Here is a 27,794-nt window from a genome sequence, read left to right on the forward strand (position 1 = left end):
TTGTAACCAAACACATGTGAAACCTCATGATATGAGTGATAAGAAGTGTTTAAAAAGGTGAGTTCTGAACCCTGTAGACTACTGCACTACTTCTGAAGAAGACCAGAGTCATTTCAGAATGAAGACTGCTATAGTTCTGACGGTGTTGCTGTTCTGTCTGTCTGGGGCCTGGACTCAGGGAGAGAGTGGAGGGGTGACTAGTAGTTCTGTCTGTCTGTCTGTCTGTCTGTCTGTCTGTCTGTCTGTCTGTCTGTTTGTCTGTCTGTCTGTGGCATGGACTCAGGGAGAGAGTGGAGGGTGACTAGTAGTTCTGTCTGTCTGTCTGTCTGTCTGGGGGAGAGGTCACTAAGGGTCAAGGTGCTGAGCTGGACCTCTGGGCTGAGATGATGTCTGGTGTCACTGATGGAATCACTAATGATCAATAACCCTTTGATCACAGGGAAATAAAACACTGGAGGGGAAATCACACAAGACTGACAGTGAGTTTATTAAAACATTCAGTGACTCCATGACAGTTTAGAGAACAACAGGTGTTTATCTGGAAAGAGTAAATAACATCACAGCAGCATCATCTGAACTCACATCAACTGTACACTGAGTGGACAAAACATTAGGAACACCTTCCTGATATTCAGTTGGACCCCCACCCTTTGACCCCAGAATATGTTGACTCCAAAGCTTCCTACACTTCACTTGTCCAGTTGGCTGGATGTGGTGGACCATTCTTGATAAACATGGGGTTTTCTAGAACCCTAAATGAGATGAAGAATCTAAGAGACACTAAATAAGATAAAGAATCTAAGAGACACTAAATAAGATAAAGAATCTAAGAGACACTAAATAAGATAAAGAATCTAAGAGACACTAAGTAAGATAAAGAATCTAAGAGACACTAAATAAGATAAAGAATCTAAGAGACACTAAATAAGATAAAGAATCTAAGAGACACAAAATAAGATAAAGAATCTAAGAGACACTAAATAAGATAAAGAATCTAAGAGACACTAAATAAGATAAAGAATCTAAGAGACACTAAGTAAGATAAAGAATCTAAGAGACACTAAATAAGATAAAGTATCTAAGAGACACTAAATAAGGTAAAGAATCTAAGAGACACTAAATAAGATAAAGAATCTAAGAGACACTAAATAAGATAAAGAATCTAAGAGACACTAAATAAGGTAAAGAATCTAAGAGACACTAAATAAGATAAAGAATCTAAGAGACACTAAATAAGACAAAGAATCTAAGAGAAAATAAAAAATCAATACATTCTGGACACAAAACAGACGTAATTGAAATTAAAATAATCAAAACCCCATGTTACTCGGAACCCATGTTACCCCAAACCCCATGTTACCCAGAACCCCATGTTACCCAGAACCCCATGTTACCCAAAACCCCATGTTACCCAGAACCCCATGTTACCCAGAACCCCATGTTACCCAGAACCCCATGTTACCCCAAACCCCATGTTACCCCAAACCCCATGTTACCCAAACCCCATGTTACCCAAAACCCCATGTTACCCAAAACCCCATGTTACCCAAACCCCATGTTACCCAAACCCCATGTTACCCAGAACCCCATGTTACCCAAACCCCATGTTACCCAAAACCCCATGTTACCCAAAACCCCATGTTACCCAAAACCCATGTTACCCAATCCCCATGTTACCCAAAACCCCATGTTACCCAAAACCCCATGTTACCCAAAACCCATGTTACCCAAAACCCATGTTACCCAAAACCCCATGTTATCCAAAACCCCATGTTACCCAGAACCCATGTTACCCAGAACCCATGTTACCCAAACCCCATGTTACCCAGAACCCATGTTACCCAAACCCCATGTTACCCAGAACCCATGTTACCCAAACCCCATGTTACCCAAAACCCCATGTTACCCAAAACCCCATGTTACCCAAAACCCATGTTACCCAAAACCCCATGTTATCCAAAACCCCATGTTACCAAAACACCATGTTACCCAAAACCCATGTTACCCAAAACCCCATGTTATCCAAAACCCCATGTTACCAAAACACCATGTTACCCAAAACCCATGTTACCCAAAACCCCATGTTATCCAAAACCCCATGTTACCAAAACCCATGTTACCCAAAACCCATGTTACCCAAAACCCCATGTTACCCAAACCCCATGTTACCAAAACCCATGTTACCCAAACCCCATGTTACCCAGAAACCCATGTTGCCCAAAATCCCATGTTGCCCAAAACCCCATGTTACCCAAAACCCCATGTTACCCAAAACCCCATGTTACCCAAACCCCATGTTACCAGAACACCATGTTACCAGAACACCATGTTACCCAAACCCCATGTTACCAAAACCCATGTTACCCAAAACCCCATGTTACCCAAACCCCATGTTACCCAGAACCCAATGTTACCCAAAACCCCATGTTACCCAGAACCCCATGTTACCCAGAACCCCATGTTACCCAGAACCCCATGTTACCCAAAACCCCATGTTACCCAGAACCCCATGTTACCCAGAACCCATGTTACCCAACCCCATGTTACCCAAAACCCCATGTTACCCAAAACCCCATGTTACCCAAAACCCCATGTTACCCAAAACCCCATGTTACCCAGAACCCCATGTTACCCAGAACCCATGTTACCCAACCCCATGTTACCCAAAACCCCATGTTACCCAGAACCCATGTTACCCAACCCCATGTTACCCAAAACCCCATGTTACCCAAAACCCCATGTTACCCAAAACCCCATGTTACCCAAAACCCCATGTTACCCAGAACCCCATGTTACCCAGAACCCCACGTTACCAAACCCCATGTTACCAAACCCCATGTTACCCCAAACCCCATGTTACCCAAAACCCCATGTTACCCAGAACCCCATGTTTCTCTGGTGGTAAAAACCAAACTAAATGAATAATGGTGGTTGCAGTCACTCCTTTTAGATTTCTTCCAAGGTTCTAGAAAGAGAAACTAATTCTGAACTTGTTATTAAAATTAGAACCACTTCAGGTTTGTCACCACATTTTAAACACCAGTCCACTGCTGACCATCGATTTAAAACACAAAACTGACCTAAGATCAGCATGTAGGGTCAGATTCATTCTACTCCTACTCCGTCCCCTGGGCTGCTCTCTCCTCTCCCGGTCCAGCTTCAGCTCTGGAGCTCAGAGAGACCATCTCCATGGCATTGACATCAAGATCCATGCTGCTCACCCTGTTCACTCTCTTCTGCCTCCTGGTGGGCTAGGGAGACACAGCACCAACAGTCAGACATTTACTCTCTAGTATCTCCATTCTCTCCCTCCCTCTCCCCCTCACCCTCTCCCTCTAGTTTAAATGACTTGTAACGTCTGAGTAAATGTCTTTACCTTGTAGTACAGGTAGGAGGTGGTGATGGCTGTCAGTAGGATCAGCAGCACTACAACGTGTCTGATGATGAAGGCTGGCAGAGGAGAGGCTGCAAACAGAAACACCTTTGATGAGGGGACTGATCATCATCACATAGATCTGTGGGAAATCTGTCAATGACAAAGTCATAAGTCTGGTTCATGTTCAGTTACCTGTGATGGTGAGGGAGAGGAGCTCACTCTCAGAGGAGAAGTTATGAGAGAAAACATAATTGTCATAAACACAGCTGTAGGTCCCTTGGTGGGAGTCATCTGCAGCAGGGAAGAGGAAGGCAGCAGAGTGATTGACAGCTGGCTGGGTCTGGGTTCTGTTGGAACCGGTGAATGTGAGGAGGAAGGAGCCTCCTGGGTACTGTGGCTGAGTGGAGCAGGTGATGGTGAAGTTGTAGCCCCTGAACATCTCGGGCCCCTGGTGGCCCCTGAAGACCCCTCCCATTGGGTCAGTCAGGAAGATATCAGGCTGGACCAGGAGATCTGTAACAATAAAAGAGAACAAGAAAAACCTCTTCAACTAGTTTCCTATAGATATGACAATAACATCAGCATGTAACAGTGCCAGCCACCCTCCCTCACAGGGCAACATGAGTAGTGGGCCTACAGTCACTGAGACAACATATGTTGATATCAGGCTGAAGCAGGACATCTGGAACAAGAGGAGAGAAAAATAAAACGTAGCTCCTCAACTACTTTCCTCATTTAGATGTGACAATAACATGACATGTGACAGTGGTAGTGAGTAGAGACGTTCACTGAGATAACACTCAAATACAAAGCATTCTGGGATATTTAAGTTGTATTTGATTCCTACTTGACTGAGTGATCTATTTAGTAAAGCAGACTGACAAGTTAAACAGTCATCATGAGAGGTGCAGAGGAAGTTGTATGAATGAAGGAAATCAGTTGAATATAATGATAATATGTTGTTATTACCTGAGCAGATCACTGTGAGTCCAGGAAGGAGATATAATACATGGACAAAAGTATGTGGAACTCAGCAGTGAGTTTTAAAACAGAGGATTATTTTTAGGCTCTACGTGGTTCAACACCCGGCGGTCCGTTCTGCTTGTGTTGTCTACCACTTCACGGCTGAGCCGTTGTTGCTCCTAGACTTGCCACGTTAAGTCACTGAGATCTTCAGTAAGTCCAATCTACTGGCAATGTTTGTCTATGGAGATTGCATGGCTGTGTGCTCAATTTCAAACACCTGTCAGCAACTGCTGTGGCTGAAATAGCCGGATCCACAAATGTCCACATACTTTTGGCCATATAGTGTGTTTTGTTATTACCTGAGCAGATCACTGTGAGTCCTGGAAGGAGTTCATACGTTCTTCTACACTCCCTCAGTGAAGACTCAGACCAAGAACAGTAAACTCTAATCCCTCTAGTGGTGTTTCCAGGTGGTACTGAAACAGTGGAGCCACAACCCAGCTGTCTACACACTACTGCAGCTACATCCCTCTGGTCCCAGTCCTCAGCTCCCACAATCCTCCACTCTCCCTGGTCATACCACTCCACTCCACCAGCACAGCGACTGCCTCCTCCCACCAGCCTCACATCATCAGGCTCTGAGAAAAGAAAAGAGAGAGACAGTAATCTTACTATTTTCTCACTAAAACACACCTATATTGTCTCTCATATTCTTCACTCCAGATGAGAAACAATGTTGACTGAGTGACAAACTGTTTCTTACCTGAGCAGGTGAGTCCAACAGCATTACCAGGTAGGCAGGTGTTGTTCTCTCTGTCTGAGGTGTCACAGTCCAGGAGAAGGGACTCTTTGCCTTTACACTGGAACTCTTTATCCCAGGTCTGACCCTCACTTTCTCCATAGAGCCCCCCCTGTAGAGCTGCAGGAGCCCCACAGCCAAACTCCCTACAGACAACCTCTGCATCCTGCCGGTCAAAGTCAGCTTCACACACTGAGGCCCAGGACTGATTGGACTTCACCTCCACTCTCCCAGAGCAGAGACCAGCTCCATCCACAAGCCGCACAGACTCTGGAGAAAAAGAGTTGGTTGAACATTCAATCAGTTTTGTTGATGACACTGTCAAGGACTAAACATAAATATGTTGGATAAAAGATAGTAGTTTGCTATGTTTGATACTGTAAGAGGTAGAAATGGGTTCCTAGTCACTCAGGATCGGGTTGGGAATAATGCAGGCAGGAGACAGGAATAAGTTCACTTCACTTTCTAGAAAATAAACAGCTGGACATCCATCAGGCAGCTTCACTTCAGTACCATCTGAACTACAATGATCTGCCCATGAACATCTCCCATAAACCAATATGACAAACACAAATATAATGTTTAAATACATCTGACATCTCTCTCTCTATTTAAATGAAATAAAAACACATAAAACATGATACATGGTAATATTGTATAATGTATAAATAAATCTCTCAATATGACCCGTCTCTTACCTGAACAGGTCACATGATGATAATATTTACCATCACAGACACCAGGTCCTCTACTGTTGTCACACTGTCTAATAGAAGACTCATTTCCCCTGCATCTACTATATAGTGTGACTCCTCTTCTTCCATCTTCAACCAGACGTCCTCTAGATTCAGCTACAGGATTCCCACAATCCAGCTCTCTACACACAACATTAGCCTCTATCATTATTCTCCACCACCAACTAAAACATAGACGTGTCCACTGTCCTCTGTAGAAGACTTCCACTGTCCCAGAACAGGAAGTGGTCCCATTCACCAGTCTGACTGAGAGTTCAGCTGTAAACAGCAGAGAGGAAAACACAGTGGTGAGGACAGATGATGACAGTGATTCTGTTATTCTAACAGCAGTAGTGCTTTGTGGTTGACAAGTATTAGTAGTTCCATAAAACACTACTTGTTATTGGGGTTTAGAATGGTTTGTATGGACACATGAATTTCTCCATGTGGGATAATAAAGTTGACTAATATTGAACTGCTATAATCACTGTAGATTTATACTCTACCTACCTGGTGGACTGACGCTTTGAGCCTGGAGATCTGAGGAGAAAGAGAGAGACAGAGGAGAAAGAGAGACCGAGGTTAAATGAACATCAACATGAACTTTCATGATGTGATGGGGAAGACAGTCTTATCATGAGGTTTCACATGTGTTTGGTTACATAGTGACCAATGTTCTTCTGAGGGATAAAACCGCAAACATTAAGAGTGTTTACTTATCAGACCCACATATATAATAAATATACTATAATCATATGCTTTTAGTACTCACACATGAATCATATCCTGTTTGCAGGTCATGTGTTGTTTTGAGCCAGCAGTAAAAACACACTGACAGGACAGTTCCTCTTATGGCCACTAGGTGATAATCTGGTGTCACAGACGCAGGACTGGAGACTAGAAAGAAGCATTGTCCCAATTATCTCTCCTTTCTCCTAAAGTGTGCACTTGTTCCCTTCACTGAAATGACTGGTAACTAAATATAGTGGAAAAACCCACTTGATAACAGTAGAGTCCTCTGAGTGGAACGGTGGGAGACAAACAGTACCTCCTCTCTTTTCTCTTCCTCTCCCCTTCTCATCTTCTCCTCGTCTCTTCTCCTCTTCTCCCATCTTCTCCCCCTCTTGCCTTCTCCCCCTCTCCTCTTCTCACCCTCTCCACTCCCCTCCTCTCCTCTCCTCCCCCCTTCTTCTCATCTCCCCCTCTCTCTTATCCTCTTCTCCTCCCTCTCCTCTCCTCCCCCTTTATTCCCCCTCTTCTCCCCCTCTTCCCTTCTCCTCTCCTCCCTACTCTTCTCCTCCTCTATTCCCCCTCATCTTCTCCCGCTCTCCTCCCCTCTCCTCTCCTCCCCTCTCCTCTCCTCCCCTCTCCTCTCCTCTTCCCTCTCTTCTCCTCCCTCTCCTCTCCTCCCCCTTTATTCCCCCTCTTCTCCCCCTCTTCCCTTCTCCTCTCCCACTCTCCTCTTCTCCTCCTCTATTCCCCCTCATCTTCTCCCGCTCTCCTCTCCTCTCCCCTTCTCCTCTCCCCTCATCTCCTCTCCTCTTCTCTCTTTTCTCTCCTCTTCTCCGCCGCTACTCTCCTCCCCCTCTCCTCCCCCTCTCACACTTCTCCCACCTCTCCTCTTCTCATTCCTCTACTCTTCTCACTCCTGTCCTCTTCTCCCCGTCTCCTCTCCTCTTCTACCCCTCACCTCTTCTTCTCTGCTCTTCTCCTATTCTGCCCATCTCCTCTTCTCCCCCTCTCATCTCCTATTCTCCTCCTCTCATCTCCTCACCTCTTCTCCACCCCCCTCTTCTCGTTTCCTCCTCTCCCCCTCTCCTCTCCTCCTCTCCCCCTCTCCTCTTCTCTCCCTCTTCTCCTCCTCTCCCCCTCTCCTCTTCTCCCCCTCTTCTTCTCTTCTCCCCTCTTTACTCTTATTCTCACACACATCCATAAACTACATAGACCACACACACACACACACACACTTCTGCATTGATCATTTACTTCTTCTGCTCTGTTCTTTGTGTGTGTGTGTGTGTGTTTGTGTGCTTGCTATTGAGCCCACTGTGTGCCCACTGCCCACAAATTGAGGTGGAAACTGAGCAGCACTTCCTAACCTCCTGCCAAATGTACAACGATATAGGAGACACATATTTCCCTCAGATTACAAAGACCCCAAAATAATTTGAAAACAAATATAATATTGACAAGCTCCCGTATCTGTTAGGTGAAATACCACAGTGTGTCATCATGTCAGCAGAATGTGTGAAATGTTGTGATGAGAACAGGGTAACCAGTGGAGAACAAACACCATAGTAAATAAAACCTAGGACTAGATTTATCACTTTAGTTCATTTTTCTTGACATTTGTACTTCTACTTTTTGTCCACACAGCTCACACTCTCCTATAGACACCAGCTGACTGAGAAGACCGTAGTGGAGCTCTCCTATAGACACCAGCTGACTGAGAAGACCGTAGTGGAGCCAGCTGACAGTGAGGGCTCTAGTGGAGCCAGCTGACAGTGAGGGCTCTAGTGGAGCCAGCTTGGCTGAGAGGGCCCTAGTGGAGCCAGGTGGCTGAGAGGGCCCAAGTGGAGCCAGCTTGGCTGAGAGGGCCCAAGTGGAGCCAGGTGGCTGAGAGGGCCCTAGTGGAGCCAGGTGGCTGAGAGGGCCCTAGTGGAGCCAGGTGGCTGAGAGGGCCCTAGTGGAAACAGGTGGCTGAGAGGGCCCTAGTGGAACCAGGTGGCTGAGAGGGCCCTAGTGGAGCAGGCTGGCTGAATGGGCCCTAGTGGAGCCAGCTAGCTGAGAGGGCCCTAGTGTAGCCAGCTGGCTGAGAGTGCCCTAGTGGAGCGGGCTGGTTGAGAGGGCCCTAGTGGAGCATGCTGGCTGAGAGGGCCCTAGTGGAGCCAGGTGGCTGAGAGGGCCCTAGTTGAGCAGACTGGCTGAGAGGGCCCTAGTGGAGCAGGCTGGCTGAGAGGGCCCTAGTGGAGCAGGCTGGCTGAGAGGGCCCTAGTGGAGCCAGGTGACTGAGAGGGCCCTAGAGGAGCCAACTGTCTGAGAGGGCCCTAGAGGAGCCAGCTAGCTGAGAGGGCCCTAGTGGAGCAGGCTGGCTGAGAGGGCCCTAGTGGAGCAGGCTGGCTGAGAGGGCCCTAGTGGAGCAGGCAGGCTGAGAGGGCCCTAGTGGAAAAGGCTTGCTGAGAGGGCCCTAGTTGAGCAGGCTGGCTGAGAGGGCCCTAGTGGAGAAGGCTGGCTGAGAGGGCCCTAGTGGAGCAGGCTGGCTGAGAAGGCCCTAGTGGAGCAGGCTGGCTGAGAGGGCCCTAGTGGAGCAGGCTGGCTGTGAGGGCCCTGGTTGAGCAGGCTGGCTGAGACGGCCCTAGTGGAGCAGAATGGCTGAGAGGGCCCTAATGGAGCCAGCTGGCTGAGGGGGCCCTAGTGGAGCCGGCTGGTTGAGAGGACCCTAGTGGAGCCAGGTGGCTGAGAGGGCCCTAGTGGAGCAGGCTGGCTGAGAGGGCCCTAGTAGTGCAGGCTGGCTGAGAGGGCCCTAGTGGAGCAGACTGGCTGAGAGGGCCCTAGTGGAGCAGGCTGGCTGAGAGGGCCCTAGTGGAGCAGGCTGGCTGAGAGGGCCCTAGTGGAGCCAGGTGAGTGAGAGGGCCCTAGAGGAGCCAACTGTCTGAGAGGGCCCTAGTGGAGCCAGCTAGCTGAGAGGGCCCTAGTGGAGCAGGCTGGCTGAGAGGGCCCTAGTGGAGCAGGCTGGCTAAGAGGGCCCTAGTGGAGCAGGCAGGCTGAGAGGGCCCTAGTGGAAAAGGCTTGCTGAGAGGGCCCTAGTGGAGCGGGCTGGTTGAGAGGGCCCTAGTGGAGCATGCTGGCTGAGAGGGCCCTAGTGGAGCCAGGTGGCTGAGAGGGCCCTAGTTGAGCAGACTGGCTGAGAGGGCCCTAGTGGAGCAGGCTGGCTGAGAGGGCCCTAGTGGAGCAGGCTGGCTGAGAGGGCCCTAGTGGAAAAGGCTTGCTGAGAGGGCCCTAGTGGAGCAGGCTGGCTGAGAGGGCCCTAGTGGAGCAGGCTGGCTGAGAGGGCCCTAGTGGAGCAGGCTGGCTGAGAAGGCCCTAGTGGAGCAGGCTGGCTGAGAGGGCCCTAGTGGAGCAGGCTGGCTGTGAGGGCCCTGGTTGAGCAGGCTGGCTGAGAGGGCCCTAGTGGAGCAGAATGGCTGAGAGGGCCCTAATGGAGCCAGCTGGCTGAGGGGGCCCTAGTGGAGCCGGCTGGTTGAGAGGGCCCTAGTGGAGCCAGGTGGCTGAGAGGGCCCTAGTGGAGCAGGCTGGCTGAGAGGGCCCTAGTAGTGCAGGCTGGCTGAGAGGGCCCTAGTGGAGCAGACTGGCTGAGAGGGCCCTAGTGGAGCAGGCTGGCTGAGAGGGCCCTAGTGGAGCAGGCTGGCTGAGAGGGCCCTAGTGGAGCCAGGTGACTGAGAGGGCCCTAGAGGAGCCAACTGTCTGAGAGGGCCCTAGTGGAGCCAGCTAGCTGAGAGGGCCCTAGTGGAGCAGGCTGGCTGAGAGGGCCCTAGTGGAGCAGGCTGGCTGAGAGGGCCCTAGTGGAGCAGGCAGGCTGAGAGGGCCCTAGTGGAACAGGCTTGCTGAGAGGGCCCTAGTGGAGCAGGCTGGCTGAGAGGGCCCTAGTGGAGCCAGGTGGCTGAGAGGGCCCTAGTGGAGCCAGCTAGCTGAGAGGGCCCTAGTGTAGCCAGCTGGCTGAGAGGGCCCTAGTGGAGCAGGCTGAATGAGAGGGCCCTAGTGGAGCAGGCTGGCTGAGAGGGCCCTAGTGGAGCAGGCTGGCTGAATGGGCCCTAGTGGAGCCAGCTAGCTGAGAGGGCCCTAGTGTAGCCAGCTGGCTGAGAGTGCCCTAGTGGAGCGGGCTGGTTGAGAGGGCCCTAGTGGAGCCAGGTGGCTGAGAGGGCCCTAGTTGAGCAGACTGGCTGAGAGGGCCCTAGTGGAGCAGGCTGGCTGAGAGGGCCCTAGTGGAGCAGGCTGGCTGAGAGGGCCCAATTGGAGCCAGGTGACTGAGAGGGCCCTAGAGGAGCCAACTGTCTGAGAGGGCCCTAGAGGAGCCAGCTAGCTGAGAGGGCCCTAGTGGAGCAGGCTGGCTGAGAGGGCCCTAGTGGAGCAGGCTGGCTGAGAGGGCCCTAGTGGAGCAGGCAGGCTGAGAGGGCCCTAGTGGAACAGGCTTGCTGAGAGGGCCCTAGTGGAGCAGGCTGGCTGAGAGGGCCCTAGTGGAGCAGACTGGCTGAGAAGGCCCTAGTGGAGCAGGCTGGCTGAGAGGGCCCTAGTGGAGCAGGCTGGCTGTGAGGGCCCTGGTTGAGCAGGCTGGCTGAGACGGCCCTAGTGGAGCAGAATGGCTGAGAGGGCCCTAATGGAGCCAGCTGGCTGAGGGGGCCCTAGTGGAGCCGGCTGGTTGAGAGGGCCCTAGTGGAGCCAGGTGGCTGAGAGGGCCCTAGTGGAGCAGACTTGCTGAGAGGGCCCTAGTAGTGCAGGCTGGCTGAGAGGGCCCTAGTGGAGCAGACTGGCTGAGAGGGCCCTAGTGGAGCAGGCAGGCTGAGAGGGCCCTAGTGGAGCAAGCTGGCTGAGACGGCCCTATTGGAGCAGGCTGGCTGAGAGGGCCCTAGTGGAGCAGGCTGGCTGAGAGGGCCCTAGTGGAGCAGACTGGCTGAGAGGGTCCTAGTGGAGCAGGCTGGCTGAGAGGGCCCTAGTGGAGCAGGCTGACTGAGAGGGCCCTAGTGGAGCAGGCTGGCTGTGAGGGCCCTAGTGGAGCAGGCTGGCTGAGAGGGCCCTAGTGGAGCAGGCTGGCTTAGAGGGCCCTAGTGGAGCCAGGTGGCTGAGAGGGCCCTAGTGGAGCAGACTGGCTGAGAGGGCCCTAGTGGAGCCAGGTGGCTGAGAGGGCCCTAGTGGAGCCAGGTGGCTGAGAGGGCCCTAGTGGAGCAGACTGGCTGAGAGGGCCCTAGTGGAGCCAGGTGGCTGAGAGGGCCCTAGTGGAGCCAGGTGGCTGAGAGGGCCCTAGTGGAGCAGACTGGCTGAGAGGGCCCTAGTGGAGCAGGCTGGCTGAGAGGGCCCTAGTGTAGCAGGCTGACTGAGAGGGCCCTAGTGGAGCAGGCTGGCTGTGAGGGCCCTAGTGGAGCAGGCTGGCTGAGAGGGCCCTAGTGGAGCAGGCTGACAGAGAGGGCCCTAGTGGAGCAGGCTGACTGAGAGGGCCCTACTGGAGCAGGCTGGCTGTGAGGGCCCTAGTGGAGCAGGCTGGCTGAGAGGGCCCTAGTGGAGCAGGCTGGCTGAGAGGGCCCTACTGGAGCAGGCTGGCTGTGAGGGCCCTAGTGGAGCAGGCTGGCTGAGAGGGCCCTAGTGGAGCAGGCTGGCTGTGAGGGCCCTAGTGGAGCAGGCTGGCTGAGAGGGCCCTAGTGGAGCAGGCTGGCTGAGAGGGCCCTACTGGAGCAGGCTGGCTGTGAGGGCCCTAGTGGAGCAGGCTGGCTGAGAGGGCCCTAGTGGAGCCAGCTGGCTGAGAGGGCCCTAGTGGAGCAGGCTGGCTGAGAGGGCCTTAGTGGAGCAGGCTGGCTGAGAGGACCCTAGTGGAGCCCTTCCTTTACTATTTCTCTCCCCTCCCCCATCTCTTCCCTTCTCTCTCTTTCTCTCTCCTCCACATTTCTCTCTCTCTCCCTCCCCTTCTCTCTCTTTCTCTCTCCTCCACATTTCTCTCTCTCCCTCCCCTTCTCTCTCTTTCTCTCTCCTCCACATTTCTCTCTCTCCCCTCCCCTTCTTTCCGTTACCCTCGTCCCTCCCCTCCCCTCCTTTCTCACCGTCCCTCCTCTGTCCCCTCCCATCCTCTGCTCTCCCCACCCCTCCTCTCTCCTCCCTATCGCTCTGCTCATTTCTTTTGCGCTCACGCGCTCCTTCTCTCTCTCTCTCTCTCTTGTTCTCTCTCTCTTGTTCTCTCTCTCTTCATGACGTATAGTGTTGGACCTGTTGATTTTGACTCAGCTCATAGACCTCTATCATCTACACCCCTCCCTTCTCCTACTCTAACATAACACCAATATAATATATAATACATAATATATACTCTCATTTACATAGAGACAGATACAATCAATCATTGACACACTGAATATACAACAGTCAGATGCAGGACACCATCACAACTTAACTGACATTAGTGCCTGTCCCCAGATGGACAGTTAGACTACAGTAAAGTACATTTACAGGTGATTACATCATTGTCCTGCATTGAGAGACATTTTTACTGTCTGCTTCCAGTTGCATGTTATTTTACTAACCCTGCAAATTATAATATATCTTACAATATCAAATCATATCTCAGTAACTGTCACAAGTGTATATCAGTGTAACAAAATCCTACCTCTGCTCCACAACAGGGTCATCAGTACCACTGCAGGTATCATGTCTGCCTCTAACTGGGGCTCCACAGTCTGCTGTCATAAAGAGTGGACTGAAGAGTGCAAAATACTGCTAGGCTATATGACTTCTCTCTCATTACGTCCTAACTTCAATGATGTGAGATTAACTTCCTAGCAACTTATCTTGGATCAGTGGTTGAACACACTACAGCAAACTGATATGTTAAAAAAACTCCACAGGAAACTGCTGACAGAGCAGCAAAGTTACACATAGTGTCCTATAATATCACCTCTAACTTTCTACTGCTTGAGTTCACCTCTTATAGAATATTGGCTTAATGTTCCAGCACCTAAATATAAACAGTACCAGCACCCAAAATGAGTACTGATGAGGTCTCATGTTAGAGCAGGAGAAGGGGGGATGTGGTGTAGAAGCTAGAGGTCTGTTACCCAAGTCAACTCAACAGGCCTGATGCTATATGTCAGGGTCAGGCTGGGCCAAGAGAGGAACAGGTTACTGGTTATGATGACATCACTGGTGAGAAGTCAGTGGTAAAAAGATGAAGAGGAGAGGAGAGGAGAGGAGTGGAGAGAAAATGAGAGGAGAGGAAAGAGGAGAGGAGAGGAGAGGAGTGGAGAGGAGAGGAGAGGAGAGGAGAGGAGTGGAGAGAAAAGGAGAGGAGAGGAAAGAGGAGAGGAGAGGAAAGGAGAGGAGAGGAGTGGAGTGGAGAGAAAACGAGAGGAGAGGAGAGGAGAGGAGTGGAGTGGAGAGAAAAGGAGAGGAGAGGAAAGAGGAGAGGAGAGGAGAGGAAAGAGGAGAGGAGAGGAGAGGAGTGGAGTGGAGAGAAAAGGAGAGGAGAGGAGAGGAAAGAGGAGTGGAGTGGAGTGGAGTGGAGTGGAGTGGAGTGGAGTGGAGAGAAAAGGAGAGGAGAGGAGAGGAGTGGAGTGGAGTGGAGAGAAAAGGAGAGGAGAGGAGAGGAGAGGAGTGGAGTGGAGAGAGAGGAGAGAAAAGAGGAGAGGAGAGGAGATGGTGGAGAAGGGGAGAGGAAAGAGGAGAGGGGGTTGAAAAGTTGAAAAGAGGAGAGGGGTAGAAAAGAGGAGAGAGATAAGAGGAGAATTGGAGAAGGGGAGAGGAGGTACTGTTTGTCTCCCACCGTTCCACTCAGAGGACTCTACTGTTATCAAGTGGTTGTTTCCACTATATTTAGTTTACCAGTCATTTCAGTGAAGGGAAGGGAACAAGTGCACACTTTAGGAGAAAGGAGGATAATTGGGACAATGATTCCATCTGGTCTCCAGTCCTGCGTCTGAGACACCAGATTACCACCTAGTGGCCATAAGAGGAACTGTCCTGTCAGTGTGTTTTTACTGCTGTCTCAAAACAACACATGACCTGCAAACAGGATATGATTCATGTGTGAGTACTAAAAGCATATGATTATAGTATATTTATTATATATGTGGGTCTGATAAGTAAACACTCTTAATGTTTGCTGTTTTATCACTCAGAAGAACAATGTGTCAGGACATACGCCAGAGATGAGAAGCAGGTACGTGGAATCAACATTTAATCAGGAACAGACAAAGACAAGAACAGCGTCAGCACACGGGTACAAAACCACAAACCACAATTAATGCTGAAGCAGGGAACAGATCAGGATCCAGACAGATGTAGGGAAGGTAATGACAGAGGTGACTGAGTCCAGGTCCAATAATCGTTGATGCGCGTGACGGGGGGAGCAGGTGTGTGTAATGATGGTGCAGGATGGAGAGTAATGCTGGTGAGCCTGGGGCCTTCGGGCTCCAGGGAGGGGGGGGGGGGGGGGGTAGCAGGTGTGTGTAATGATGGTGCAGGATGGAGAGTAATGCTGGTGAGCCTGGGGCCTTCGGGCTCCAGGGAGGGGAGGGGGGGAGCAGGTGTGACACATTGGGCACGATGTAACCAAACACATGTGAAACCTCATGATATGAGTGATAAGAAGTGTTTAAAAAGGTGAGTTCTGAACCGTGTAGACTACTGCACTACTTCTGAAGAAGACCAGAGTCATTTCAGAATGAAGACTGCTATAGTTCTGACGGTGTTGCTGTTCTGTCTGTCTGGGGCCTGGACTCAGGGAGAGAGTGGAGGGGTGACTAGTAGTTATGTCTGTCTGTCTGGGGCCTGGACTCAGGGAGAGAGTGGAGGGGTGACTAGTAGTTCTCTCTGTCTTGTCTGTCTTGTCTGTCTGTCTGTCTGTCTGGGGCCTGGACTCAGGGAGAGAGTGGAGGGGTGACTAGTAGTTCTCTCTGTCTTGTCTGTCTTGTCTGTCTGTCTGTCTGTCTGTCTGTCTGTCTGGGGCCTGGACTCAGGGAGATAGTGGAGGGGTGACTAGTAGTTCTCTCTGTCTTGTCTGTCTGTCTGTCTTTCTGTCTGTCTGTCTGTCTGTCTGTCTGTCTGTCTGTCTGTCTGTCTGTCTGTCTGTCAGTCAGTCAGTCAGTCTGTCTGGGGCCTGGACTCAGGGAGAGAGTGGAGGGGTGACTAGTAGTTCTCTCTGTCTGCCTGCCTGCCTGTCTGTCTGTCTGTCTGTCTGTCTGTCTGTCTGTCTGTCTGTCTGTCTGTCAGTCAGTCAGTCTGTCTGGGGCCTGGACTCAGGGAGAGAGTGGAGGGGTGACTAGTAGTTATCTCTGTCTGCGTGTCTTGTCTGTCTGTCTGTCTGTCTGTCTGTCTGTCTGTGTCTGTCTGTGTCTGTCTGTCTGTCTGTCTGTCTGTCTGTCTGTCATAACATACTATGTTGTTAGAAACATATATAGGAGACATCATTTTCTCTCAGCATACAAGGACCACAAAATAATTTGAAAAATAATATGTAATATTGACAAGCCCCTGTATCTGTTACCACATTACCACATTGTGTAATCATGTCAGCAGAATGTGTGACCTGTTGTGATGAGAACAGGGGAACCAGTGGACTAGATTTATCACTTTAGTTCATACCCCTTGACAATTTTACTTCTACTTTTTGCACACACAACTCACACTCTCCTACACACACCAACTGGCTGAGAGGGCACTAGTGGAGCCAGGTGGCTGAGACGTCCCTAGTGGAGCCGGCTGGCTGAGAGGGCCCTAGTGGAGCCAGGTGACTGAGAGGGCCCTAGTGGAGCCAGGTGGCTGAGAGGGCCCTAGTGGAGCCAGGTGGCTGAGAGGGTCCTAGTGGAGCCAGGAGGCTGAGAGGGCCCGAGTGGAGCCAGGTGGCTGAGAGGGCCCTAGTGGAGCCAGGTGGCTGAGAGGGCCTTAGTGGAACCAGCTGACTGAGAGGGCCCTAGTGGAGCAGGCTGGCTGAGAAGGCCCTAGAGGAGCCGGCTGGCTGAGAGGGCCCTAGAGGAGCCGGCTGGCTGAGAGGGCACTAGTGGAGCCAACTGAATGAGAGGGCACTAGTGGAGCCGGGTGGCTGAGAGGGCCCTAGTGGAGCCAGCTGGCTGAGAGGGCCCTAGTGGAGCAGGCTGGCTGAGAGGGCCCTAGTGGAGCCGGCTGGCTGAGAGGGCCCTAGTGGAGCTAGCTTGGCTTAGAGGGCCCAAGTGGAGCTAGCTTAGCTGAGAGGTCCCTAGTGGAGCTAGCTTGGCTGAGAGGGCCCTAGTGGAGCAGGCTGGCTGAGAGGGCCCTAGTGGAACCAGGTGGCTGAGAGGGCCCTAGTGGAGCCAGGTGGCTGAGAGGGCCCTAGTGGAGCCGGCTGGCTGAGAGGGCCCTAGTGGAACCAGCTGACTGAGAGGGCCCTAGTGGAGCCGGCTGGCTGAGAGGGCCCTAGTGGAACCAGCTGACTGAGAGGGCCCTAGTGGAGCCAGGTGACTGAGAGGGCCCGAGTGGAGCCAGGTGGCTGAGAGGGCCCTAGTAGAGCCAGGTGGCTGAGAGGGCCATAGTGGAACCAGCTGACTGAGAGGGCCCTAGTGGAGCAGGCTGGCTGAGAGGGCCCTAGTGGAGCCGGCTGGCTGAGAGGGCCTTAGTGGAACCAGCTGACTGAGAGGGCCCTAGTGGAGCCAGGTGGCAGATAGGGCCCTAGTGGAGCCAGCTGGCTGAGAGGGCCCTAGTGGACCTAGCTTGGCTGAGAGGGCCCTAGTGGAGCAGGCTGGCTGAGAGGGCCCTAGTGAAGCCAGCTAGCTGAGAGGGCCCTAGTGGAGCCGGCTGGCTGAGAGGGCCCTAGTGGAGCCAGCTGGCTGAGAGGGCCCTAGTGGAGCTCTTCCTACTATTTCTCTCCCCTCCCCCATCTCTTCCCTCCCCTTCTCTCTCTTTCTCTCTCCTCCACATTTCTCTCTCTCCCCTCCCCTTCTCTCTCCCCTCCCCTTCTCCCTCCCCTTCTCTGTCTTTCTCTCTCCTCTACATTTCTCTCTCTCCCCTCCCCTTCTCTCTCTTTCTCTCTCCGCCACATTTCTCTCTCTCCCCTCCCCTTCTCTTTACCCTCCGCTTCTCTCTCCTTCTCTTTCCTCCACAAATCTCTCTCTCCCCTCTCCTTTTCTCTCCGTTACCCTCCTCCCTCCCCTACCCTCCTGTCTCCCTGTCCCTCCTCTGTACCCTCCCATCCTCTGCTTTCCCCACCCCTCCTCTCTCCTCCCTCTCGCTCTGCTCATTTCTCTTGCACACACTCTCTCTCTCTCTCTCTCTCTCTCTCTCTCTCTCATTCTCTCTCTCTCTTCGCGACATATAGTATTGGACCCGTTGATCTTGACTCAACTCATATACCTCTATCATCTACACCCCTCCCTTCTCCTACTCTAACATAACACCAATATAATATATAATACATAATATATACTCTCATTCATTTACATAGAGACAGATACAATCAATCATTGACACACTGAATATACAACAGTCAGATGCAGGACACCATCACAACTTAACTGACATTAGTGCCTGTCCCCAGATGGACAGTTAGACTACAGTAAAGTACATTTACAGGTGATCACATCATTGTCCTGCTTTGAGACACATTTTTACTGTCTGCTTCCAGTTGCATGTTATTTTACTAACCCTGCAAATTATAATATATCTTACAATATTAAATCATATCTCAGTAACTGTCACAAGTGTATATCAATATAACAGCATCCTACCTGTGCTCCACAACAGGGTCATCAGTACCACTGCAGGTATCATATCTGTCTCTAACTGGGGCTCCACAGTCTGCTGTCATAAAGTGTGGACTGAAGAGTGAGAAATACTGCTAGGCTATATGACTTCTATCTCATTACTTTCTTACTTCTATGATGTGACAAACTTAAGCAGATAAGATCAGTTAAACACACCTACAAACAGGAAACACTGACATTAGAAAAACTCCACAGGAAACTGCTGGCAGAGCAGCAAAGTTACACATATAGTGTGTGCTATAATGTCACCTCTAACTTTCTACTGCTTCAGTTCACCTCTTATCAGGGTTTACTGGACAACTTGAATAAGGTCTGGATGTCTTATATTGAAAACACTACAACAAAAGGAGTCTGTATTGAAAAGATGCCCACTTCCTGTTTTCAATAGCTGCTGGGTTGTTCAGTCCTGCCCTGGGGGTCTGCTGTCCTGTGGGTTGTCACTCTGGCCTTGACCTAACACACCTGTAACCAATAATGAATGTTTCACTAAGACCCTAAAGCTGAGTGGGATGTGTTGGGTTGGGGCTCTGCAGGGCAGTGGACACATAGGGACAGAACAGGGAGACCCAGCTATATTGTGTGGATGTTAAACAGCTCTACAGTTCTACTAGGTCATATGAGATTAATTATATGGAGGATGTAATGTAGTGTATATTGTGTGGATGTTAAACAGCTCTACAGTTCTACTAGGTCATATGAGATTAATTATATGGAGGATGTAATGTAGTGTGGATGTTAAACAGCTCTACAGGACTACTAGGTCATATGAGATGAATTGTGCTGTTTCTGTGTTAATGTATGTTTAGGTGTTTCCAATCCTTTCCCTTGGGATAAATATGTAATCAAAAAGTAGGAATGAAATTGTGTTGGAGAGAGAGTTAAGTTATGTACTAGACTGGTGAGGGTCAGGGAGAGAGTTGAGTTATGTACTAGACCGTTGGGTTTCTGCGAGAGATTTGAGTTGTGTATTAGACTGGTGGGGGCCAGGGAGAGATTTGATAAATATACTAGAATAGTGGGGGTCAGGGAAAGAGTTCAGTTATGTACTAGACTGGTGAGGGTCGAGGAGAGATTTGAGTTGTGTACTAGACTGGTGGGGGTCGAGGAGAGATTTGAGTTGTGTACTAGACTGGTGGGGGTCAGGGAGAGAGTTGAGTTATGTACTAGACTGGTGGTGGTCAGGGAGAGAGTTGAGTTATGTACTAGACTGGTGGGGGTCGGGAGAACGTTGAGTTATGTACTAGACTGGTGAGGGTCAGGGAGAGAGTTGAGTTATGTACTAGACCGTTGTGGTTCAGTGAGAGATTTGAGTTGTGTACTAGACTGGTGGGGGTCAAGGAGAGATTTGAGTTGTGTACTAGACTGGTGGGGGTCAAGGAGAGATTTGAGTTGTGTACTAGACTGGTGGGGGTCAAGGAGAGATTTGAGTTGTGTACTAGACTGGTGGGGGTCAAGGAGAGATTTGAGTTGTGTACTTGACTGGTGGGGGTCAAGGAGAGATTTGAGTTGTGTACTAGACTGGTGGGGGTCAAGGAGAGATTTGAGTTGTGTACTAGACTGGTGGGGGTCAAGGAGAGATTTGAGTTGTGTACTTGACTGGTGGGGGTCAAGGAGAGAGTTGAGTTATGTACTAGACTGGTGGGGGTCAAGGAGAGAGTTGAGTTATTGACAAGACTGGTGGTGGTGAGAGACAGGGAATTGAGTTATGTACTAGACTGGTGGGGGTCAGGGAGAGATTTGATAAATATACTAGAATAGTGGGGTTCATGTAAAGAGTTCAGTTGTGTACTAGACTGGTGGGGGTCGAGGAGAGAGTTGAGTTATGTACTAGACTAGTGGGGGTCAGGGAGAGAGTTGAGTTGTGTACTAGACTGGTGGGGGTCGGGGAGAGAGTTGAGTTATTGACAAGACTGGTGGTGGTGAGAGACAGGGAATTGAGTTATGTACTAGACTGGTGGGGGTCGGGGAGAGAGTTGGGTTACGGGGCACGGAACCCCGTGTCACGAGGAGTGATGGGGCGGAATCAAAGAGCAGATGAGGAAGCAGGGATAATGAACCAAATGTTTACTGTAAACAAAGAGATACGGAGTGCTGAACCGGGGAAACTTGGATGAGTAGCAGGAAAACCCGGTTGGAGTTGGCTGAGTTGAACAGGGTAAGCAGGTCTGGAGGGGAATCCAATGTAGTGGTAGGGAGGGAAATCCAACGCAAGGTGGTGTGGTGGTGAGCTGTGGAACAGTAGACAGGAGACAGAGACGTAACTGTAATGAGAGGATTAAACGGTATACGGCAGGGAAACAGGCTCTTGAGTCGTAACTAAAGGCTAGGCTAATGACTGACTGAGCAGAGATTACGATCTGGCAGAGTGGTGGCAGGATTGGGTATTTGTAGAGGTCTTGATTATGGAACGGGTTGCAGATGGTAGGGATCTGCTCTGACTCCAACACACCTGTCTCCAACCACACAATCACACAAACAGAAAGGGAGGGGGAGAGAGAGTGTACTGGGGAATGGCTGCAGGTAAATGTCAAGTAATTATTTAATCAGTTTTCATAAATTCCAATTATATTTATCGGTCTGATACCCAGAGTTTGTAAAGTTCTGGTCTTAAATAAAACAGACAGAATTCCCAGCTCACAATTGATCAGGTCCCAATTTATTTGCGAGAGCTCTCAAGTTTTCACAATTACAGTCCTTCTTATATCATCCTAAACTACGCACAGACATAGACACAAACATGGATTTTCACATGAGTCTAACCACAGTTTATAACCCCTAAACTGACCATTCCAGGCTCCCCCAGACACCATAACCCTGGATGAGTCCTCCCTGTCCTCTCTTATCTCCACGTACATCCCTTTCTTCCTAGGTCCATGCCATGTAACCCTGGAGGAGCCCTCCACGTCCTCTCTTATCTCCACGTACATTCCTTTCTTCCTAGGTCCATGCCATGTAACCCTTTTCTAATGGACAAACATTATTTAATACTACAAGAAAGACAGGGTAGAATTCTTGCCAGTTATAGTGCAGTATACCTCATTTAGTCATTATTGATAAAAATCCCATAACAATCCACACTTTTGACTAAATATTATACTCACTAGCACACATCTATTTTTATTAGATAACCCTCCACACTTTGATTAAATAGTAAGGATTACACATCTATTTTTATTAGATAACCCTCCACACTTTGAATAAATAGTAAGGATTACACATCTATTTTTATTAGATAACCCTCCACACTTTGATTAAATAGTAAGGATTACACATCTATTTTTATTAGATAACCCTCCACACTTTGATTAAATAGTAAGGATTACACATCTATTTTTATTAGATAACCCTCCACACTTTGATTAAATAGTAAGGATTACACATCTATTTTTATTAGATAACCCTCCACACTTTGATTAAATAGTAAGGATTACACATCTATTTTTATTAGGTAACCCTCCACACTTTGATTAAATAGTAAGGATTACACATCTATTTTTATTAGATAACCCTCCACACTGAATAAATAGTAAGGATTACACATCTATTTTTATTAGATAACCCTCCACACTTTGATTAAATAGTAAGGATTACACATCTATTTTTATTAGATAACCCTCCACACTTTGATTAAATAGTAAGGATTACACATCTATTTTTATTAGATAACCCTCCACACTTTGATTAAATAGTAAGGATTACACATCTATTTTTATTAGATAACCCTCCACACTTTGAATAAATAGTAAGGATTACACATCTATTTTTATTAGATAACCCTCCACACTTTGATTAAATAGTAAGGATTACACATCTATTTTTATTAGATAACCCTCCACACTTTGATTAAATAGTAAGGATTACACATCTATTTTTATTAGATAACCCTCCACACTTTGATTAAATAGTAAGGATTACACATCTATTTTTATTAGATAACCCTCCACACTTTGATTAAATAGTAAGGATTACACATCTATTTTTATTAGATAACCCTCCACACTTTGATTAAATAGTAAGGATTACACATCTATTTTTATTAGATAACCCTCCACACTTTGATTAAATAGTAAGGATTACACATCTATTTTTATTAGATAACCCTCCACACTTTGATTAAATAGTAAGGATTACACATCTATTTTTATTAGATAACCCTCCACACTTTGATTAAATAGTAAGGATTACACATCTATTTTTATTAGATAACCCTCCACACTTTGATTAAATAGTAAGGATTACACATCTATTTTTATTAGATAACCCTCCACACTTTGATTAAATAGTAAGGATTACACATCTATTTTTATTAGATAACCCTCCACACTTTGATTAAATAGTAAGGATTACACATCTATTTTTATTAGATAACCCTCCACACTTTGAATAAATAGTAAGGATTACACATCTATTTTTATTAGATAACCCTCCACACTTTGATTAAATAGTAAGGATTACACATCTATTTTTATTAGATAACCCTCCACACTTTGATTAAATAGTAAGGATTACACATCTATTTTTATTAGATAACCCTCCACACTGATTAAATAGTAAGGATTACACATCTATTTTTATTAGATAACCCTCCACACTTTGATTAAATAGTAAGGATTACACATCTATTTTTATTAGATAACCCTCCACACTTTGATTAAATAGTAAGGATTACACATCTATTTTTATTAGATAACCCTCCACACTTTGATTAAATAGTAAGGATTACACATCTATTTTTATTAGATAACCCTCCACACTTTGATTAAATAGTAAGGATTACACATCTATTTTTATTAGATAACCCTCCACACTTTGATTAAATAGTAAGGATTACACATCTATTTTTATTAGATAACCCTCCACACTTTGATTAAATAGTAAGGATTACACATCTATTTTTATTAGATAACCCTCCACACTTTGATTAAATAGTAAGGATTACACATCTATTTTTATTAGATAACCCTCCACACTTTGAATAAATAGTAAGGATTACACATCTATTTTTATTAGATAACCCTCCACACTTTGATTAAATAGTAAGGATTACACATCTATTTTTATTAGATAACCCTCCACACTTTGATTAAATAGTAAGGATTACACATCTATTTTTATTAGATAACCCTCCACACTTTGATTAAATAGTAAGGATTACACATCTATTTTTATTAGATAACCCTCCACACTTTGAATAAATAGTAAGGATTACACATCTATTTTTATTAGATAACCCTCCACACTTTGAATAAATAGTAAGGATTACACATCTATTTTTATTAGATAACCCTCCACACTTTGATTAAATAGTAAGGATTACACATCTATTTTTATCAGATAACCCTCCACACTTTGATTAAATAGTAAGGATTACACATCTATTTTTATTAGATAACCCTCCACACTGATTAAATAGTAAGGATTACACATCTATTTTTATTAGATAACCCTCCACACTTTGATTAAATAGTAAGGATTACACATCTATTTTTATTAGATAACCCTCCACACTTTGATTAAATAGTAAGGATTACACATCTATTTTTATTAGATAACCCTCCACACTTTGATTAAATAGTAAGGATTACACATCTATTTTTATTAGATAACCCTCCACACTTTGATTAAATAGTAAGGATTACACATCTATTTTTATTAGATAACCCTCCACACTTTGATTAAATAGTAAGGATTACACATCTATTTTTATTAGATAACCCTCCACACTTTGATTAAATAGTAAGGATTACACATCTATTTTTATTAGATAACCCTCCACACTTTGATTAAATAGTAAGGATTACACATCTATTTTTATTAGATAACCCTCCACACTTTGATTAAATAGTAAGGATTACACATCTATTTTTATTAGATAACCCTCCACACTTTGATTAAATAGTAAGGATTACACGTCTATTTTTATTAGATAACCCTCCACACTTTGATTAAATAGTAAGGATTACACATCTATTTTTATTAGATAACCCTCCACACTTTGATTAAATAGTAAGGATTACACATCTATTTTTATTAGATAACCCTCCACACTTTGATTAAATAGTAAGGATTACACATCTATTTTTATTAGATAACCCTCCACACTTTGATTAAATAGTAAGGATTACACATCTATTTTTATTAGATAACCCTCCACACTTTGATTAAATAGTAAGGATTACACATCTATTTTTATTAGATAACCCTCCACACTTTGATTAAATAGTAAGGATTACACATCTATTTTTATTAGATAACCCTCCACACTTTGATTAAATAGTAAGGATTACACATCTATTTTTATTAGATAACCCTCCACACTTTGATTAAATAGTAAGGATTACACGTCTATTTTTATTAGATAACCCTCCACACTTTGATTAAATAGTAAGGATTACACATCTATTTTTATTAGATAACCCTCCACACTTTGATTAAATAGTAAGGATTACACATCTATTTTTATTAGATAACCCTCCACACTTTGATTAAATAGTAAGGATTACACATCTATTTTTATTAGATAACACTCCACACTGATTAAATAGTAAGGATTACACATCTATTTTTATTAGATAACCCTCCACACTTTGATTAAATAGTAAGGATTACACATCTATTTTTAATCAAAATCAACCTAACAAATATCAATATAGGTACTAACATTGACTGCTCTGGACCGACATCAGAATCATAACTCTTCTTATCAGGATTTTCGTTATAATCTTCATCAAAGAAACAGTCTTAACATCAAAACAAGGAAACCTAAACATAAAACATGGTCCCATCAAACATAGGCTCCTCCCAATTAAAAGACACAGAGCCTTCTCCTATGCTGGGAAGTCTGTATTCTTCATCCCATTGGTCAGAGCTTTGAATTGTTCCGTATCTCACCATCTGTCGAGTCATCAATCTCTCCAGAGTCCTGGAAATGAGAACTTTCACACACGGAATCAAACCACATCTGCACAAACGAACACAGTCACACAGGTGAAAGTCGCCCACAACACCGTAATCATCACATTTTTCCATTTGCCAAACATACTGTCAAACCAACTCGTCAGAGAAGTTTCCACCCCAGAGTTTTCTGCCAATTCGTGAGCTAGGGTGGTTAAACCAGCCAAGGCCTTGGTCACTGATCCATCCGGGGCTGTGTTATTTGGGATGAACGTACAGCACATCGACCCGAATAGCACACAACCCCCCCCCCCCCCCCCCCTCACTGCCAATAACATATCTAACGCGATTCTATTCTGCCAAGCTGATTGCTTTAGTCTGCTCTGCCAATCTTTTTATTGCATCTCTGATATAATTGATGAAGCGCTGTTGATTATAATACATATAATTAATCCAGTCCACATTCTTATTGAGAGTGGACCACCAGAAAATACTTGACTCTAATCCTGACAGGATCTGATTTCTAGCTTTGAACTCGTCTGGCACCCCCCGTGGAACCCCAATGTTGTCAATATAAACTCTATCATCAAAAGACCTAGACGGAGTACTTCTTTTCTCCCGTTTGGCCAACTTCATGTCATGGTGTTGAATGAGTGTGAAAGGCATTCCCAAATGAACTAGTACACATATCCCTGTCCAATTAACAGGTCAACTCGGCCATAACGACATTCCCCCACACAACCACCAGATGTCAGCCCTGGGCCTCCTTATCTTACTGAAATCCCCAGATCTCAACCAGCTTGCCAGATCGCTCAGGTTCTCATCAGTAGTAACATTCTCTGTCCTATTGCAGGTACTGACTTCCCCTACATATTTCCCATAAGTACAATACTGGGCCAAACAGTAATAGTCTCATCTTGCCACTGTGAAAGGAGTAAGCCTAGATTTCAGAGGAACATGTGGATATAAATAGTGCAAATCTGTACAACTGTTATTATCTGTCTTTCCTGCTTCCATGAATAGCTTTACCATACATGCCATTCCCTTAGGTGAATTCATTCAATTTAATGGAAAAGGGATGGTTGTCAACTGAGGTTTTGCTGTGGCACAGGCATAGCATTCTTCTTTAGCTACTGATCTGGCCGTATATTGAATCCACTCTAACCAGAGGTTGGAATCTCTAAACCCAGTCTCCAACTCTATCACTTCTTTAAAGTCTTTTGTCTCAACTATTTGCACTGGTCCTTGGCCCTGGATGATTAGACTAGGAATACCAGTTGTGTTAGGGAGACTGATTAAACTCCGGCTGCCCATAGTATCCTTCCCAGCTTTTACCTCTGTGACCTGGAATGGTACCATAGTATCTGTTAAAGACTGATCAAAACCAACATACCATAATCCAAGATCCTGGATCTTTACAGTTTTAATGGTAATTCGTACCTTTATACAATACCACCCCTGCTCCGGAAAACAGCCCAAAACTCCCACCTTTACTAAACTCCATCTGTTCCCATATTGAGTGTGTGGGTTTGCATAGCCACCCTTCTCAGTGTGAGCTATGACTTGATTCCATTAATTACACGGTGATTTACACAAATACCTTCCCCAGTGACCCAATGTTCTAGACTGCCAAGGAGTGAAGGACCCCAATTGGTCTACATAGAACACAACTGAGATATCCTTCCCCAACTTACTATTCAGTTTCAGTGACCTTTTAAAATGCTTTGGTAAAATCGAATTTCCCTCGTCTACCATATGAGTCCAGTTACCCTTTTTGGCCTCCTCGGGGGGTTCATGCTGTATCAGGAATATGGCTCCCACAATCAGACAGCTCAGGATGGCCAGCCCACCTGTGAACCCTCTCCCAGAGAACACATCATCAGCAAGAGGCCAAGACATACTTCCACTTCTATGAACGCTCACAGCAGGGAAAGGTCGGGTATAAGGGAATCTTCAGTAGGAGTGTAACCCCCGTATCCTGTTGATTACGGTTCTGCTCCTACCCCTATCACTGTTCGCCAGTGTCAGTGTGTCCTACCCTCTTACAATGTGTGATGTGCACCCAGGTTGCTCTTTCAGCTATCCTCACCGCGAAGGCAGTCACCAGGAGTACTTGGCATGGCCCCTCCCACCGTGGCTGCTTCCAGTTTTTTCTCTTTAGTGATTGGATCCAGACCCAGTCTCCCAGTTGAATCTGGTGTGCCACCTCCTTCTGTAGTTCTCCTGTTGGGCATAAAACCTTTGACATACTGGTTTGGTTAATGAACAACCTTTTCGTGTGATCAACCATTCTGCTTTCTACTTCTATATCTGCTTGTTCCAATTGTCCTAATTGGGGCATCCTATAGGGTCTGCCAAAAACCTTCTCAAATGGAGACAATCCCTCCCTATCAGGGGTTATCCTAATAGTCATCAACACTATGGGAATTTGCGGCAGCCACCACAGTCTGCAAACGTAGTGGCATGGCTTGAGCAGCCTCGTCTAAACGGGAGGAATAATGAGCAATAGGTTTATTTTCCCCCGTGTTCCTGAGTCA

At 47.0% G+C, this 27,794-nt stretch overlaps 1 protein-coding gene across 1 annotated transcript; it reads right to left on the reverse strand.

Moving 5' to 3' along the window:
- Positions 1-1,995: 1,995 nt before the first annotated feature.
- LOC110519449 (scavenger receptor cysteine-rich domain-containing protein DMBT1) lies at positions 1,996-27,491 on the reverse strand. Its single transcript, XM_090211815.1, has 10 exons — positions 27,347-27,491; positions 27,010-27,116; positions 25,255-25,324; positions 8,257-8,463; positions 5,840-6,154; positions 5,106-5,411; positions 4,702-4,980; positions 3,569-3,889; positions 3,377-3,465; positions 1,996-3,251 (listed from the first exon to the last, which is right to left on the reverse strand). Exons 1-10 carry the CDS (start codon positions 27,489-27,491, stop codon positions 3,117-3,119), a joined length of 1,974 nt encoding a protein of 657 aa, XP_090067941.1. The 3' UTR covers positions 1,996-3,116.
- Between the last annotated feature and the right edge of the window lie 303 nt (positions 27,492-27,794).

Source organism: Oncorhynchus mykiss, chromosome 19 (genome assembly GCF_057628025.1).
Source record: "Oncorhynchus mykiss isolate SJ-2025 chromosome 19, ASM5762802v1, whole genome shotgun sequence".
Lineage (NCBI taxonomy): Eukaryota > Metazoa > Chordata > Actinopteri > Salmoniformes > Salmonidae > Oncorhynchus > Oncorhynchus mykiss.

Bases quoted from the DNA above. Each gene is read 5' to 3' on its own strand.
- LOC110519449 (XM_090211815.1), bottom strand. From the start codon at position 27,491: ATGCCCAACAGGAGAACTACAGAAGGAGGTGGCACACCAGATTCAACT. The intron at 4,981-5,105 runs GTAAGAAACAGT...TTCTTTTCTCAG, and splicing joins TGTTGGACTCACCTGCTCAG to AGCCTGATGATGTGAGGCTG. The intron at 3,466-3,568 runs GTAACTGAACAT...TTCTGTTTGCAG, and splicing joins CCTCTCCCTCACCATCACAG to CCTCTCCTCTGCCAGCCTTC.